The following is a 16796-nucleotide window of genomic DNA, read 5'->3' on the forward strand; positions in this document are numbered from 1 at the left end:
GATTCAGGAAAATGGTGGGGTGATTTTAAGGGATGTATATTATCAATTAATCTCAATTTTTAAAAAACCTTTGTCATTTAGTAAAATGTGTCTCATGAGGAAAGTTAATTTGCATCTTGAAATTTGATTCTTGTATTCTAATATGAAAATAGTTTGGACAGTGAGAAAACTTACTGCTGTACATTTCACCAATGAATAATCATTGCTTGACTAACTCAAACGTCTTTGGGTGTCTAATGCAGCATGGTGCCTGTGATGCATTGCACAGGTCAACAGCTGGGATCATTCAAACAGAAGCTGGTGAACAGGGATTATTTCTCAAAAAGTAGCAGTGCCTATTAACAGAATCTCACCAGAGAAAATGGTAGGGCTGTGGTGTGCCTTTTAGGCAAAGCAGGAGAAGTTCCAGTAAGCATTCTACACCAGACAGTCACTGTGCCTCTAGGAGCTTAAAGGGTTGCGGGGGGATCATGGCCATTCATATACAAGGTGCAGTGTGCTCTGCTGACCTCTGCAGATAGGAGTGGGACAGTAGGGCCAGGGGATCTTTGAGAGAATAACACCCATATTAGCACTAACCTTACTCAATCCTTGCATTCCCTGAGCACAAGGATTACCATTGTGTCTGGTCTGTATTAAAGGGTATGCTCCTTATGTCTCCTCCAGAGTTGTGTTCTTACCCTGGTTACTGTTTACTTAGCATCTAAACATATGTGCCAAAATAATACTTTGTGTAACTGGCCCATATGTTTGGATGACAGACTTCATAAAGTCTCTTTTTATTACTGTTTTTATTACATTTGGTTTTGAGGATCAACTTCAATGGGGTTTCTTAATCTTTTAATAAAAAAAAGGAGGACTTGTGGCACCTTAGAGACTAACAAATTTATTTGAGCATAAACTTTCGTGAGCTACAAAAGCTTGTGCTCAAATAAATCTGTTAGTCTCTAAGGTGCCACAAGTCCTCCTTTTCTTTTTGCGGATACAGACTAACACGGCTGCTACTCTGAAACCTGAAATTAATCTTTTAATGATCTTCATTTATCATCTTGCTTGGTTAGAGTCCTGATCGCATGGCAAAATTGCCATTGATTTCAAAGAGAGCTGGATCAGACCCTTAATGTTAAAGAAATGTGTTTACAGTGTGCTTCTAATAGTTTCTCTTTGACTTCTTTTCCCTTTTCTTTGCATGCCTGTAGAAATGACTGAGTTGATTCATTACAGACTGAAAGGTAAACACAACATCCAGTGCTGATTTGTGCAGGTTGAGCTGTGATTAGTTCATTGATTCTAAACCATAAATACTTACTGCACATTCAAAGAGTAACACATGAGTGAGACAAATTATCTTCCAGAACTATATTCTGTGACAGGCTATTTATTTAGTCTTACCCTGCATTATTAGAGGTACTTGAGCACCTTCTTGACTTACAGTAACTTAGCCCTGATATAGTGGGAATCCTAGGACAAATATTCGACAGGCTTGCAGATGCACACATTATATATAGGGATAAGTTTTAACCCATGATTTTCCCTGATAACCCTGAATTCTAGACTCTAAATATTATACTAGAATCTTGCTAGTCTACACTTCCCTATCCACACACTTTATAATTTGCACAAAATTATCCAGCAAAGATTTAATAGAGAAGTCAATATTATAAAACCTCATATTACTTAAACTTCATTATGTTGTAAATAAATTGAGGTACTATCCAGATGTCAAAATAAGCAATTAAAGAACATTTTGAGATGCATCGTGCTCGCTGTATTGTTCATTTACTTGCTAAATTTCACAATTTAGGAAGTCAAAAAGGGTCAGTGCTAGGAATAGGCTGGAATCCTGGCCTGACAGAAGTGAGAGGCAAAACCCCATTGAAGTCAACGGGACCAGGATTTCACCCACAAAATATTATATTCTAGGCAGTGAAGGTGGAAAGTTGCACAACATTTTTCATTAGCTTCAATTGCTTATAACTTTGCCAAACTTCAAGCATTTGTGCTAAAATGCCCGACGTTGGATGTCTGACTCAGGGTGCATCTTTTGGTTTCAGCAAAATTTCTGAGAATGAAGTTGGGGAAAATGCATTGTTTTTACCTTTTTTAACGTCTGACATTTTCTAGAGAAGCTCTAGTGCCTCCATTCTGTGGAACAGGGACTTGGAAGAGGGAAAGGGGTGTCACCCAGGTGTCAGGGATGTTTGTTTTGCTGTTCTTGTTAAAATCCACCAAAATTTTGCCAAGCGATAACACTTAGAAAGTTCCAAGTTCCCACATGCTTAATAGATGCTTGTTAGAGCAGAGCAGCTAAATTCTCCAAAGATTCCAACTTCACTTTGCTCCATCTTGGGGCTTCAGAGTTGAGCAGGAGTTTACCTGTGATTGCTCCACCTGGCTACAGGGAGATGCTGTGGAGACTGTCTCTCCTGTGCTCTCGGTGCTCCCACTGCTGACTCTCAGGCAGCACAGAAGAAAAGGAGGAAAGAGCCCCATTTATATGCACAGGGATGAGGACTGGGAAAGGGGAACGAGGACCAGGAACCTGGAGTGGGCAAAAAGGGGCAGGAGCAGAGGGGGATAGGAACAAAGGTAGGAGAAGGGCAAGAGCTGGGAAGAAGGGAAGGGACATGAGAAAAGGCAGGAGCTGGGTGGAGAGGATAAGGGAAAGAGTTGGTAAGGAGAGTCGAGTTGGAGAGTATAGGAGATAGGAACAGAAGGGAACAAGGAGAAACTGGGGGGCACAGGGGCGGAAAGGTCTGCAGCCCCTAGCGTGCACATTCGTACAGAACCTGGAGTTAAACCCATATTCCTCATCCTCAACAAGCTTTTCCTGTCTAGCAAATAACTGTGAATCCCACTGATAATGTGTGTCCTCATCTCCTCGAGTGGCAGGTCTAAGATAACAGTCATCTACTACTCATAGTTACTTAGTCATCTCAAGTAATAGAGGTCTGTGCCATGGACCTAAAGATCATAACTCTACTGATGAACCATGAGAAGAGTAAATATGGTTCAATAGGATGAAATTTTAGTTTTTTCCAATTTTTTTATTATTATTAAACTTAGGAACTTTAAGTTTAAACAAAAATATTTAAAAAATTAAGGTTTCAAAATCAAATGCGTATGTGAGGAAATGCCTAAATTCAGGTTGCCTGGCAGTGCTGTGCTCTGAACAAGTAAAGTGCTACATTCTTTGAAAAATTAAACCATAGGATCTCATATTAGGTATCCAAAATGAATGGACACATTTTATATTAATTTCTCTATGCCTCAGTTCCATGTATGTAAAGTGACTATAATAAACGTCCTCATGTCATATGGGTATCATGAAGATAAGTGTATTAATGTTTATGGAGCACAAAGTGTAAGAGTGATGAGCACCATAGAAATTCCCATAAGGAAATTAGTAATGCTGAACTTGGAATGGTTTAAGTAGTGTACAGTAAATAAGGAATGGGACCACACATTGAATGATGGGGGGAGGGATAGTTCAGTGGTTTGAGCATTGGCCTGCTAATCCCAGGGTTGTGAGCTAAACCCTTGAGGGGGCCATTTAGGGATCTGGGGCAAAAATTGGGGATTGGTCCTGCTTTGAGCAGGGGGTTGGACTAGTTGACCTCCTGAGGTCCCTTCCAACCCTGATATTCTATCTATGAGGATAAAAGAAAATATTCAATAACAGCTTAGTTGGGTTTACCATTCATTTTGTGCACTAAATGAGGGTAGAGTCTATGGAGAAACTAGCATGTGATCATAATGCATGTGCACCCAGAGACCAAATTAAGATTGCACGGGCAACATTAATTCTGGTAAAAAGAAAAGGAGTACTTGTGGCACCTTAGAGACTAACCAATTTATTTGAGCATGAGCTTTCGTGAGCCACAGCTCACTCGAAAGCTCATGCTCAAATAAATTGGTTAGTCTCTAAGGTGCCACAAGTACTCCTTTTCTTTTTGCGAATACAGACTAACACGGCTGTTCCTCTGAAACCTGTCATTAATTCTGGTATTTCCTAACTTTTCAGTGCTGGTGTTTGCAACCTTAATATTCTTGTAATGTTGCTTTTTTTTATTGGTTTGTAATGTTGTGTGTACCTGTGGTAAGACAGAGATGTCTAGTAATATGTCACTCTTTGTGTGGAAGATAGTTCTTCATTTCATTTAGTGGGGACAAGCTTTTCTCTGTGCATTAGCAGTTAATCTGCCCACTCTCTTTCCCACTTTGGAGACAAAGTGCTGCGTATTCTGTGTGTAAAGCTTATTGGCACTTGTGTTAAAAACAGATTTTTAATCAAGCCCTAAAAACAGAGTATAAACAGGTTTTCTTCTTTTTTTTTGATATTTTTTTAGTCCTTTGTATTTTGTCTTTAGATGCAGAAGGCTTGGCAGCTCAGATTATTATAGATGCTAATGATGGAGTGAGAGGAGTAATTGAATGGCAGAATACCAAGTAAGTCTCATTTTCCATGAAGAGCCTAGTCTGTCATTAGTTGCTTGAGTGCCTATTCGTTCTCCCTTGGAAATCAGTGGCAAAATTCCCACCAATTTCAGTGGAAGCAAGATCAAACCTTTGGTGTGGCAAAGCAGCCTTAAAGTCATCTGAATTGGCAAATGAAGGATTTCTCTTACATTGGGGAATCATCAGGTATTTTGGGGCTTGTGCAGCAGTTCCTTTGCTATCCCTGGTCTTGACCTTAGCTACTCTGCTTTGCACCATGGACCAGTTGGGTGATCAGGTGGCCCCAAGAATGGAGAGAGGGACATAAATGTAGTTCAAGCCAATTTCCCTTTCCCTATCACACTGAATTTCACTGAACATACCTCAGATTTAGCTCAAGATTTGGTGGAGGATGTGTGTGCATTTTTGTATGTATATAAAATATATTTTTTTCTGCTGTAAAGATGAAATTCAGCTCATTGTGGAGGTCTCTGTCTGTCTGTCTATATCTATATATATTTTGGTGCAGCTAATCTTATTTCTGCACCAGCTTGAATAAATGGGGTTTGAGGAATATGATCTTTCTCTCCAAATTGTATTCAGGCTGTTGGGTTCCATCACAACTTGTCAGTCATCATTGTTCCACTCATAAAATCTACTGGACCTCCACACCCCTACATAGGTGTTCCTTTCACTGTATACACGTAAGGAAGGACTGTAACATAATCAGTGTAACTGGAGTCAGAGGTCCCATTGCCCTAGAGGGAATGTTACTCACAAGACATCAGTGGAACAAGAAACACAGAGATAGGCTGGAAGCAAATCATCCACGTTGACAGAGCAGTCCACAGGGTTTAATAAAGTTTCACTTGTTCTACCTAAAATGCATTCAGGTTTGTACTTTGTGAATGAAACAAGGAAACGAGGGGGCCATTTCCCCTCCTACCTCCAATATTCACTTGTCTCATTCAGACCCAGCATTGAGACTGCATCTGTGAGGGAGTGCAGAAACTTCTGTGTAGACACTCTCCCTGCCCCTTGTTCAGGCATTGTGCAGAAGACCCTCCACAATGGGCTGAATTCCACCTTTAATGTAAAAGACAATATAAAAAGTTACATTAGACATAATTAAAGAATAAATCAGTCTTTCTCATTTGAAAATATACTGAGTCATTTCAAAATGTGATTGTAACAATGATCTGACTTTATATTTTGTACCCAAACAGCTATGTTAAAAGAATATTCTTAAGGTTGCAATGTCAAGGACTCAAAACTTAGAAAATGCCTGTGCCACCTTAGTTCAGACTCCTTTATGTAATCATTGTGATATTCTTTAGTTATATGATCACACACCATTTGTTTTTTAATATATAGATGGCAGTGGATATATATGTGTACACAGTTCAGAAACAGGCAAATATTGCTCAGTAGAGGATTGCATTAGCAATTTACCAAGAACCTGCGGTATTTGCATTAGCAATTTACTGAGAATTTAGTCACTGCTCTGTTTAATGTAAAGGTGTTGCCCCCAGAGATGACAGATCTCATCTTTGCATCTAATGCATTCTGAAAATGAATGGGTAGGAAGGTGCTGAGTTTTGATCACTGATTTGAATGACTAAGCATTGTGCACTCTGTGTTAAATTTGATGCTCTCTTCTGATCACTGATGTTGCATACTACCAGTATAAGAGGATTCTTCTTGCTTTTTATTTTAGTTTTGAAATAGATGAAATCCATGGGGGTCTGACATTAGTAGCATACCGTAACAGAGGATCTTCTGGCAATGTGTCATTGTTTTTCTATGCCCAGAATCTAGAAGCAAAACTGGGACTGGATTTTAATGTGACGCCAAGGGTAAGAAGAAAACGCACAGTACAGTACTATTCATTTCTCAAGTCTCCTTAGTATTGATAATGCAATTATTATTCTCAATTGGCGCAATCATGCAAAGTATTGAACTAGATATTTATCTTAAATTGCATGTTTTCTAAACCAGAAATTATAGGGAAACAGGATTATATCTTTTTTTATAAATCATCAGAATAATCCAAGTTCTGAAATTTTATACTTAGACTTCGTATGTAGCCTTTGTTAGGAAAAAATACATAGTTCATATTTGGAAGCCGTTTTTCTTAACAGGTCCTTTACAATGGGCCCCTTTGAAAAGTTGCTTCAATGAAATGTGCTTATTGGCCCTGATTCTGCTGAAGGCCCCTCAATTCCTGTTCTGGCCACATTACAATAGACGCTCAGAATATGGTCCTTTGTTTGCATTTTTCTTCCATTTTTTAAGAATTCTGTAGGCCAGACTTGCAAAATATCACGTACGTGTTCATGTTACATACTTGTTAAGATATAATGTCTTGTATGTTTCACTACCAGATGCTCTCTTTTGCTGATGGAGAAAGGTATAAATACATTGACGTCATGATTTTTGATGATGATATTCCTGAAGGTGATGAGAAATTCCAGTTAATTTTAACAAATCCCTCCTTGGGGCTGGAACTAGGAGAGAACACAACGGGTAAAATAGACTTATTCTTGATACTCTAGGTCTTTCTTATTGTTGTGTTACAGCTGTTTTCATTTCTTTACGCCTGAGGAATCATTGTACTCTTGAAACCATCATTTACCTATTGTGGGTGACTTTACACTTTTGATGACGATTCTGAAACCTGTAATGAAATTTATCTAACTGCTAAGATTTTATTTAAAATGAGTGAACTATAAAGCAAGACTTATGTAGAAATTAAGTTTTATGAGGAACCATGCTGTTTGTACACGTTTGTACAGCATGGTGGTTTTGGTTTTTTGAGCTATGTAGAGCTACATTTATGCCTGTCTCATGAGTAACTAATGTGCCTCTTCTCTAAGTGCTGTAAGATGTGATATGTAGGATAAAAGCGTAAAAAAGTATATTCTTTTTTAATCTAATTGGTATAGGCTTGATTCTTCCCCCTTGGCAATTTATAGCTTATTCTGGGTGTGGTCACATAAGCATTACTAATTATGACTAAAGACAGCAGAATCTTGCTTTTCATTACTAGAATTTTTTCCCATGGAAGCTCAATAAATTAAAAGTTTGCAGAATGTGCATAATTTCTTTTGTCTAAATCAATTATAGTTACAGGAACTGTCTTTTGTTAATACAAAATTCTTCTTCGAGTGCTTGTTCATGTCCATTTCACATTAGATGTGCGCATGCTGCGTGCACAAGTGTCAGAAACCTTTTCCCTTAGCAGCTCCCGTTGGGCTGGCAGGGCCCCCCCCGACTGGCGCCACTGTACCGTGCATATATACCCCTGCTGCTCGACCCCCTCCAGTTCCTTGTTACCTCTCTCTCTTGTATGAGAGCAGTCCCTTAGCCTTTCTCATATAGATAGCTGTTATCAGTTAGTTAGCATACACTTTGTTGTGGACACTTAAGTGATTAAGTGCTTGGAAACTTCCGGCACCCACCCCGGGCCGTGGGGCAAGCCACAGGTTTAAGGCTTGTGCCACGTGCCGCAAGGCTACGCCAGTTAGTGACCCCCCGTGGCTCGTGTCTACGTTGCCTGGGGGAAGAACATCAAACTGAGCTGTGTAAGGTTTGCCAGGCGTTCAAGCCAAGAACAAAGCCAGCTCCAGCTTCCTCAGCGTCTAGTGCTCCAGAGCCGTCGGGAGACCTGGCACCGGCTAAACACCGAAAGCGGTCTGCCCCACAGCGCCAGACTAGGCCCCGGCACTGCTCGTCCTCCCCGGTGCGGCCCATGGCGCAGCCCAAAGGAAGGCGCGGACGTTCCCCGCAGAGGAGGCCGGCGCCTTCCGAGGCCCCGAGCGCTGATAAGAGCAGGAAGGCTGCTGTACCGGCGCAGGCGCTGGTGGCTCCAGTGCCACGAGTCCCACCGAGCCCAGGCCCAAGTGAGCTTAGTGCGGACGATGGGCTCGAGGACTTAATGGATCAGCCCTCCACGCCTGGCACCTTTGAGGCAGCAAAGGATCTCATTGACCTGTCGGCGACGAGCCCCCTCCCGTACAGGGAGAATCCTCTGGCACCATGCCACGGGTGCCGTCGAGGGGTAAGCTGGCAGTGGGGTGCCTTTCGAGGACACCATCCCGGCACCGCTCCCAGAGTTGGTCCCGGTCGAGCTCCGCGTCTGCGGACTCCCAGTTACCTGCGGCTCAGAAGGAAGTCGCAGTACCGGGAGTGGATCGGCGCGAGAAAGTCACGGACGAGGCACGATCCCCGGCACCGAGTAGAGACTGGCACCAGGAGGAGTTGAGATGGCGCTCGCCGGAGGACTCCCACAGGTGCTGGTCCTGAGAACGCTGGCGCTGGTCCCGGTCCAGATCCCGTTTCCGGGGATATCGGTACCGGTCTCACTCCCATTCCGTTAGGAGTCGCTCATCGACCTCCCGCCGGCACAGATTGTCGGCTCCGCTGTGGCCTTCGCTGTCAGCATCGCCACAGTCTGGCGCCGACTCTGGCCGTTACAGTCACTCGCTTCGTGTTCTGGATAGCAAGGACCCTCTGATGGGGTGGCACCCCCAATGGGGGCCGCCAGGTCATTGGCCCTTCTGGACTCCTTGGGCCTATCAACAGCGCCAAGGGGCCCCGTCCAGGGTGAGCTACTCGGTGCAGCAGTCCCGGTCCCCACACTGACGCCTGACAGTGCCGGAAGCCACAGTATCTAGGCCTCCAGCATCCCCCCAGGGTAAACTGGAGAGACCAGTACCGAGTCCGGTGCCATCCCAAGGTCTCCCGCCCTGGCCCGAGCCAAAGGCCCCTCCCGCGGGAGAAGGGGAGCAGGAAGACCGGCCAGAGGGGGCCAAGCAGCTGCTAACCTCCTCGTCATCCCTGGATGAGGCGGTGGCGGAAACAGCGGTGTCCGGCCCTCCACCCATAGACCACAGAGCCCACAAGGAGCTACTGCATAGGGTCGCCCAGAACTTGGGGCTGCAGGCCGAGGAGTCGGTTGAGCAGGAGGACCCTATGGTGGACATTATGAGCCCCGAAGGTCCATCTAGAATAGCGCACCCGCTCATTAAGACCATCCAATCGAATTATAAGACTATATGGCAGATCCTGGCCTCCAGCGCTCCAACAGCCAAGGTGTGGAGCGCAAGTACTTTGCCCCGTCAAAGGGCTATGAATTCCTATTTTTTGCCACCCAAGTCCGTGCTCCCTGGTGGTCTCAGTGGTGAATGAAAAGGAGCACCATGGTCAACAGGCCCCGGCACCTAAGGCCAAGGAGACAAAACGCCTGGACCTTTTTGGCAGAAAGGTGTACTCATCGGGGGGCCTTCAGTTGAGGATTGCTAAGCAGCAGGCCATCCTCAAGAGACATAATTTTAACTCCTGGGCAGTGGTGGGGAAGTTTAAGGACAACCTCCCGCAAGGTTCCCAACAGGAAACGGCCCTGGTGGACGAGGGCAAGACAGTGGCTAAGGCCTCTCTCCAGACCTCCCTGCGTTTAGCAGACGTGGCAGCCAGAACAATCGCATCAGGGGTGGTCATGAGGCGCTCAGCACGGCTGCAGGAGTCAGGCCTGCCTCCTGAGGTCCAGAGCACACTCCAGGAGCTCCCCTTTGAAGGGTCCAGGCTATTTTCGGACTGGACAGACGCAAGGCTGCATAACCTCAAGGACTCAAGGGCTACATGTAAGTCTCTGGGTATGCACACCCTGGTGACGCAGAGGAAGCCCTTTAAGCCGCAGCCTCCCCCTCAGCGTCAGTACCAGCCTCGTCACAGGCATGAGCCTTACCGTAGGTGAGGCAGGGATAACAGGCGATGGCGCAATAATAACAATAATAATGCACCGGGCCAGAACCAAGGTCAGCACAAATCCCAGCTGGGCACTAAGCCAGGCTTTTGAAGATGTGCTTGAGGACAGCGTACCAGACCAGTCACTGGATCCGTCCCCTTGTTTCCTGAACTGCCTGGCTTGTTTCTCCCGTGCATGGTCCAGCATTACATCGGACCTTTGGGTCTTACGCACAGTATGGAATGGGTACTCGCTGCAATTCTCTTCCCTCCTTCCCTCCCATTCCCCTTCCTCATCCCTGTTCAGGGACCCCTCTCGGTTCGCTCACTGCTACAGGTGGGGGCGGTAGAGGTGGTGCCGCACGGCCTAAGGGGGAAAGGTTCTACTCCCGGTACTTCCTCATCCCCAAGGCCAAAGGGTGCCTTCGTCCCATTTTAGACCTGCGAAAGCTCAACAAGTTCCCGGTCAAGGCCCTGTTCCGCATGGTCTTTCTGGGCACTGTCATCCCTTCCTTGGATCCGGGAGGCTGGTACGCTGCCCTCGACACGAAGGATGCGTACTTTCATATTGCCATCCACCCAGCTCATCAGCTGTTCCTGCGCTTCACCGTGGGCCAAGAGCATTACCAGTTTGTGGTTCTCTCGTTCGGTCTAGCTGCACCCCCACGGGTGTTCACAAAATGTATGGCGGTGGTGGAGGCCTTCTTACGGAGGCAGAGGGTCCGGGTTTATCCGTACCTCAACGATTGGCTCCTGACGGGTCGATCCGAAGCAGAAGTGCGGGGACATGTGGAGGTGGCTCTGAGACTGTTCCACGAGCTGGGGCTCCTGGTCAACGTCCCCAAGTCCACTCTCGTGCCCATGCAGAGAGTGGAATTCATAGGGGCAGTCCTAGACATGGTGCAGGCTAGGGCAAGCCTTCCAGTATCCCGATTCCGGGCTATCCAGAAAGTGGTGGCCTCCCTGCACCAGTTTCCAATGACAACGGCCAGGTGCTACCTGCAGCTGCTGGGCCACATGGCAGCATTCACACATGTGGTCAGGCATGCCAGACTGAGACTCAGGACACCGCAGGTGTGGCTCGCTCGGGTGTACTGCTGAGGCAAGGACCCCCTGGACTTGGTAATGACAGCCCCAAGGGATGTGCTGGACTCCCTGCGGTGGTGGCAGTCCCAGCCTGTGGTTTGCGAAGGCATCCCCTCTGCCACCCCCTAGCCGGACCTGACGCTGATGATGGACATGTCAAACCACGGATGCAGGGGCTCACCTGGGGGACCTCAGGACTCAGGGCTTGTGGTCCGGAGCAGAGCAGTTGCTCCATATCAATGTGGTTGTATAGCCCATGCCATTCTCCTCGAGGCGTCATATCTCCCGGGGGTGCGAAACGAGCTGGCGGACTACCTCAGCAGGTCGTACGGCATGCATGAGTGGACGCTCAGAGTGGACATCGTGCTTTTGCTCTACCACAGGTGGGGGTTTCCCTGGGTAGACCTGTTTGCCACCAGGGTCAATGCCCGGTGCCCGCGATTCTGCTCGTTCCAGGGCCACAGCCTGGGCTCAGTCGCACACGCATTTGCGATCCCGTGGGGAAGGGCTTGATGTATGTGTTTCCCCCACTGCCCTTGGTACACAAGGTCCTGCTCAAGGTATGCAGGGACAGGGTGGTAGTGTCCTCATCAGCCCAGCCTGGCCCCGCCAGCACTGGTACACAACGCTTCCTGAGCTGTCGGTGGAGGCCCCGGTAGTCCTGCCCCTCACCGGGCCCTCATCACGCAGGATGGTGTGCGGCTTCTCCACCCTGACCTGCAATGACTACACCTGACAGCGTAGAAGCTTTGTGGCTAAACGCCTTGGAGAGCCAGTGCTCCCTTCCTGTGCAGCAGATTCTGCTTGGCAGTAGGAAACCCTCTACCAGGGCTACCTATATGGCCAAGTGGAAAAAGTTCTCCTGTTGGTGTGAGCCCCGACAGGTGCAGCCGTGCCAGGCCCCGGTACAAACCATTCTCGAGTACCCGCTGCACCTCATGTAGCAGGAGCTGGCCCCGTCCTCACTTAGAGTGAACCTGGCAGCCATCTCTGCCTTCCATCCAGGGTTTTCGGGGGGCTCAATGTTTTCCTACCCAATGGTGGGATGGTTCCTTAAACGATTGGAGAGGATGTTTCCATACTCATGCCCCCCCAGTCCCTCCTTGGAACCTTAACTTGGTCCTCTCTAAACTCATGGGACCCCTGTTTGAGTCCCTCGCTACCTGCTCCCTCCTCCACCTTTCCTGGAAGGTGGCATTTCTGGGGGCCATTACCTCGGCCAGAAGGGTGTCCGAGCTGAGGGCTCTCACTTCTGAGCCACTGTATACAGTGTTTCACAAGGATAAGGTGCAGCTCCGACCTCACCCCAAGTTCCTCCCTAAGGTGACCGCAATTCCATTTGGGCCAGGACATTTGTCTGCCGGTGTTTTTTCCAAAACCCAATACGGACCCGAGTCACCGCAATCTACACACCCTGGATGTCTGTCGAGCACCGGCGTTCTTTTTGGAGCACACCAAACCCTTTCATAAATCTGCGCAGCTGTTCGTGGCCATAGCCGAGAGGATGAAAGGCCGCCCGGTGTCGACGCAGCAGATCTCGTCTTGGACAACAAGCTGCATCCGGGCGTGCTATAAGCTCGCAGGTGTTCTGGCCCTGGTGGTCACGGCCCACTCGACCAGGGCGCAAGTGACTTCCATGGCTTTCCTGGCACTGGTCCCGATCCAGGAGATCTGCAGAGCAGCCACCTGGTCCTCGGTGCACACCCTCACAACCCACTACGCGGTCAACCAGCAGGCCAGAGAGGACGCAGCCGTTGGCAGAGTGGTCCTCCAGAGTTGTTCCATGACTCTTACCCTCCTCCAGAGGTAACCTTGTGATTCACCTAATGTGGAATGGATGTGGACAAGCACTCGAAGAAGAAAAACGGTTACTTACCTTCTTGTAACTGTTTTTCTTCGAGATGTGTTGTTCACGTCCATTCCACCACCCAGCCTCCTACCCCTCTGTCAGAGTCGCTGGCAAGAAGGAACTGGAGGGGGTAGGGCAGCAGGGGTATATATACACGGCGCAGTGGCACCAGTCAGGGGGTCCTGCCGGCCCGACGGGAGCCACTAAGGGAAAAAGTTTCCGACGCTCGTGCACACGACGCACACACACCTAATGGTGTAAGGTAAGTGGGAAAGCGGGATACCAGGAGGAAGCACAGGCAGGAACATATGTGAGGGGAGAGCTCCTTCCTCATACTGAGAATGAGGGGTGATCAGCAGGTTATTTCAAGTGCTTATATACAAATGCACAAAGCCTTGGAAACAAGCAGGGAGAACTGGAGGTCCTGGTGATGTCAAGGAATTGTGACGTGATTAGAATAACAGAGACTTGGTGGGATAACTCACATGACTGGAGTACTGTCATGGATGGTTGTAAACTGTTCAGGAAGGACAGGCAGGGCAGAAAAGGTGGGGGAGTAGCACTGTATATAAGGGAGCAGTATGACTGCTCAGAGCTCCGGTACGAAACTGCAGAAAAACCTGAGTGTCTCTGGATTAAGTTTAGAAGCGTGAGCAACAAGAGTGATGTAGTGGTGGGAGTCTGCTATAGACCACCAGACCAGGGGGATGAGGTGGATGAGGCTTTCTTCCGGCAACTCGCAGAAGCTACTAGATCGCACGCCCTGGTTCTCATGGGTGACTTTAATTATCCTGATATCTGCTGGGAGAGCAATACAGCGGTGCATAGACAATCCAGGAAGTTTTTGGAAAGCGTAGGGGACAATTTCCTGGTGCAAAGTGCTAGAGGAGCCAACTAGGGGGGGAGCTTTTCTTGACCTGCTGCTCACAAACTGGGAAGAATTAGTGGGGGAAGCAAAAGTGGATGGGAATCTGGAAGGCAGTGACCATGAGTTGGTTGAGTTCAGGATCCTGACACAGGGAAGAAAGGTAAGCAGCAGGATACGGACCCTGGACTTCAGGAAAGCAGACTTCGACTCCCTCAGGGAACGGATGGGTAGGATCCCCTGGGGGACTAACATGAAGGGGAAAGGAGTCCAGGAGAGCTGGCTGTATTTCAAGGAATCCTTGTTGAGGTTACAGGGACAAACCATCCCGATGAGTCGAAAGAATAGTAAATATGGCAGGTGACCAGCTTGGCTTAACGGTGAAATCCTAGCGGATCTTAAACATAAAAAAGAAGCTTACAAGAAGCAGAAGGTTGGACATATGACCAGGGAAGAGTATAAAAATATTGCTCGGGCATGTAGGAATGAAATTAGGAGGGCCAAATCGCACCTGGAGCTGCAGCTAGCAAGAGATGTCAAGAGTAACAAGAAGGGTTTCTTCAGGTATGTTGGCAACAAGAAGAAAGCCAAGGAAAGTGTGGGCCCCTTACTGAATGAGGGAGGCAACCTAGTGACAGAGGATGTGGAAAAAGCTAATGTACTCAATGCTTTTTTTGCCTCTGTTTTCACTAACAAGGTCAGCTCCCAGACTGCTGCGCTGGGCATCACAACATGGGGAGTAGATGGCCAGCCCTCTGTGGAGAAAGAGCTGGTTAGGGACTATTTAGAAAAGCTGGATGTGCACAAGTCCATGGGGCCGGACAAGTTGCATCTGAGAGTGCTAAAGGAATTGGCGGCTGTGATTGCAGAGCCATTGGCCATTATCTTTGAAAACTCGTGGCGAACGGGGGAAGTCCCAGATGATTGGAAAAAGGCTAATGTAGTGCCAATCTTTAAAAAAGGGAAGGAGGATCCTGGGAACTACAGGCCAGTCAGCCTCACCTCAGTCCCCGGAAAAATCATGGAGCAGGTCCTCAAAGAATCAATCCTGAAGCACTTACACGCAAGGAAAATGATCAGGAACAGTCAGCATGGATTCACCAAGGGAAGGTCATGCCTGACTAATCTAATCGCCTTCTGTGATGAGATTACTGGTTCTGTGGATGAGGGGAAAGCAGTGGATGTATTGTTTCATGACTTGAGCAAAGCTTTTGACATGGTCTCCCACAGTATTCTTGTCAGCAAGTTAAAGAAGTATGGGCTGGATGAATGCACTATAAGGTGGGTAGAAAGTGGGCTAGATTGTCGGGCTCAACGGGTAGTGATCAATGGCTCCATGTCTAGTTGGCGGCCGGTGTCAAGTGGAGTGCCCCAGGGGTTGGTCCTGGGGCCGGTTTTGTTCAATATCTTCATAAATTATCTGGAGGATGGTGTGGATTGCACTCTCAGCAAATTTGCGGATGATACTAAACTAGGAGGAGTGGTAGATACGCTGGAGGGCAGGGATAGGATACAGAGGGACCTAGACAAATTGGAGGATTGGGCCAAAAGAAATCTGATGAGGTTCAATAAGGATAAGTGCAGGGTCCTGCACTTAGGACGGAAGAACCCAATGCACCACTACAGACTAGGGACCGAATGGCCAGTTCTGTGGAAAAGGACCTAGGGGTGACAGTGGACGAGAAGCTGGATATGAGTCAGCAGTGTGCCCTTGTTGCCAAGAAGGCCAATGGAATTTTGGGATGTATAAGTAGGGGCATAGCGAGCAGATTGAGGGACATGATCGTTCCCCTCTATTCGACATTGGTGAGGCCTCATCTGGAGTACTGTGTCCAGTTTTGGGCCCCACACTACAAGAAGGATGTGGATAAATTGGAGAGAGTCCAGCGAAGGGCAACAAAAATGATTAGGGGTCTGGAACACATGAGTTATGAGGAGAGGCTGAGGGAACTGGGATTGTTTAGTCTGCAGAAGAGAAGAATGAGGAGGGATTTGATAGCTGCTTTCAACTACCTGAGAGGTGGTTCCAGAGAGGATGGTTCTAGACTATTCTCAGTGGTAGAAGAGGACAGGACAAGGAGTAATGGTCTCAAGTTGCAGTGGGGGAGGTTTAGGTTGGATATTAGGAAAAACTTTTTCACTAGGAGGGTAGTGAAACACTGAAATGCGTTATCGAGGGAGGTGGTAGAATCTCCTTCCTTAGAAGTTTTTAAGGTCAGGCTTGACAAAGCCCTGGCTGGGATGATTTAATTGGGGATTGGTCCTGCTTTGAGCAGGGGGTTGGACTAGATGACCTCCTGAGGTCCCTTTCAACCCTGATATTCTGTGATTAATGTGGAATGGACGTGAACAACACATCTCGAAGAACAACAGTTACGAGAAGGTAAGTAACCATTTTTTCATTCTCTCCAAATCTCTTTATGGTATGTGGTATGAATGGAAGAGGTACTTCGCTATATAGTCTCTGCAAGTTTTGATGATACAGAAACTCTCGTGCTCTTATGTAAAGCCCTGGTGCAGCAAGGTATTCAAGCATGTGCCTAAGCATGTGAGCAGTCCCATTGAAGACAATGGGATGGTTTTTTTGCTTAAAGGTGGGCAGAAGTCTATTCATAGTGTAAAGTTAGGCATGCAGTTAATTACTTTGTTGAATTGAAATCTCAGTGAGACTATGGACTTTTTATAGGAAAAAGGGCCACATTCTCCTCATGCATATGTATGCAATGATAAAATTAAATATATACATATCATATTAAGTTAAACTGATATATATATGGAGAATATGGTCTTTTCTGGATAGATATATAAAAAGGC

The 16796-nt window shown here is 47.1% G+C and overlaps 1 protein-coding gene across 6 annotated transcripts in view; it reads left to right on the top strand.

The window, feature by feature from the left end:
* Positions 1 to 16796, top strand: part of ADGRV1 (adhesion G protein-coupled receptor V1) — a 416951-nt gene that overhangs the window by 102792 nt on the left and 297363 nt on the right. For 4 of the 6 annotated variants that reach the window (XM_075128570.1, XM_075128569.1, XM_075128566.1 and 1 more), the window contains 4 exons: positions 1200 to 1232; positions 4371 to 4449; positions 6155 to 6293; positions 6822 to 6963. In XM_075128570.1, coding sequence (XP_074984671.1) covers positions 1200 to 1232; positions 4371 to 4449; positions 6155 to 6293; positions 6822 to 6963 — 393 coding nt within the window. The remainder of the gene's footprint in view (positions 1 to 1199; positions 1233 to 4370; positions 4450 to 6154; positions 6294 to 6821; positions 6964 to 16796) is intronic. The other 2 variants (XM_048851004.2, XM_075128568.1) reach the window with 1 other exon arrangement.

Source organism: Caretta caretta, chromosome 5 (genome assembly GCF_965140235.1).
Source record: "Caretta caretta isolate rCarCar2 chromosome 5, rCarCar1.hap1, whole genome shotgun sequence".
In the NCBI taxonomy this organism is placed as follows: Eukaryota; Metazoa; Chordata; order Testudines; family Cheloniidae; genus Caretta; species Caretta caretta.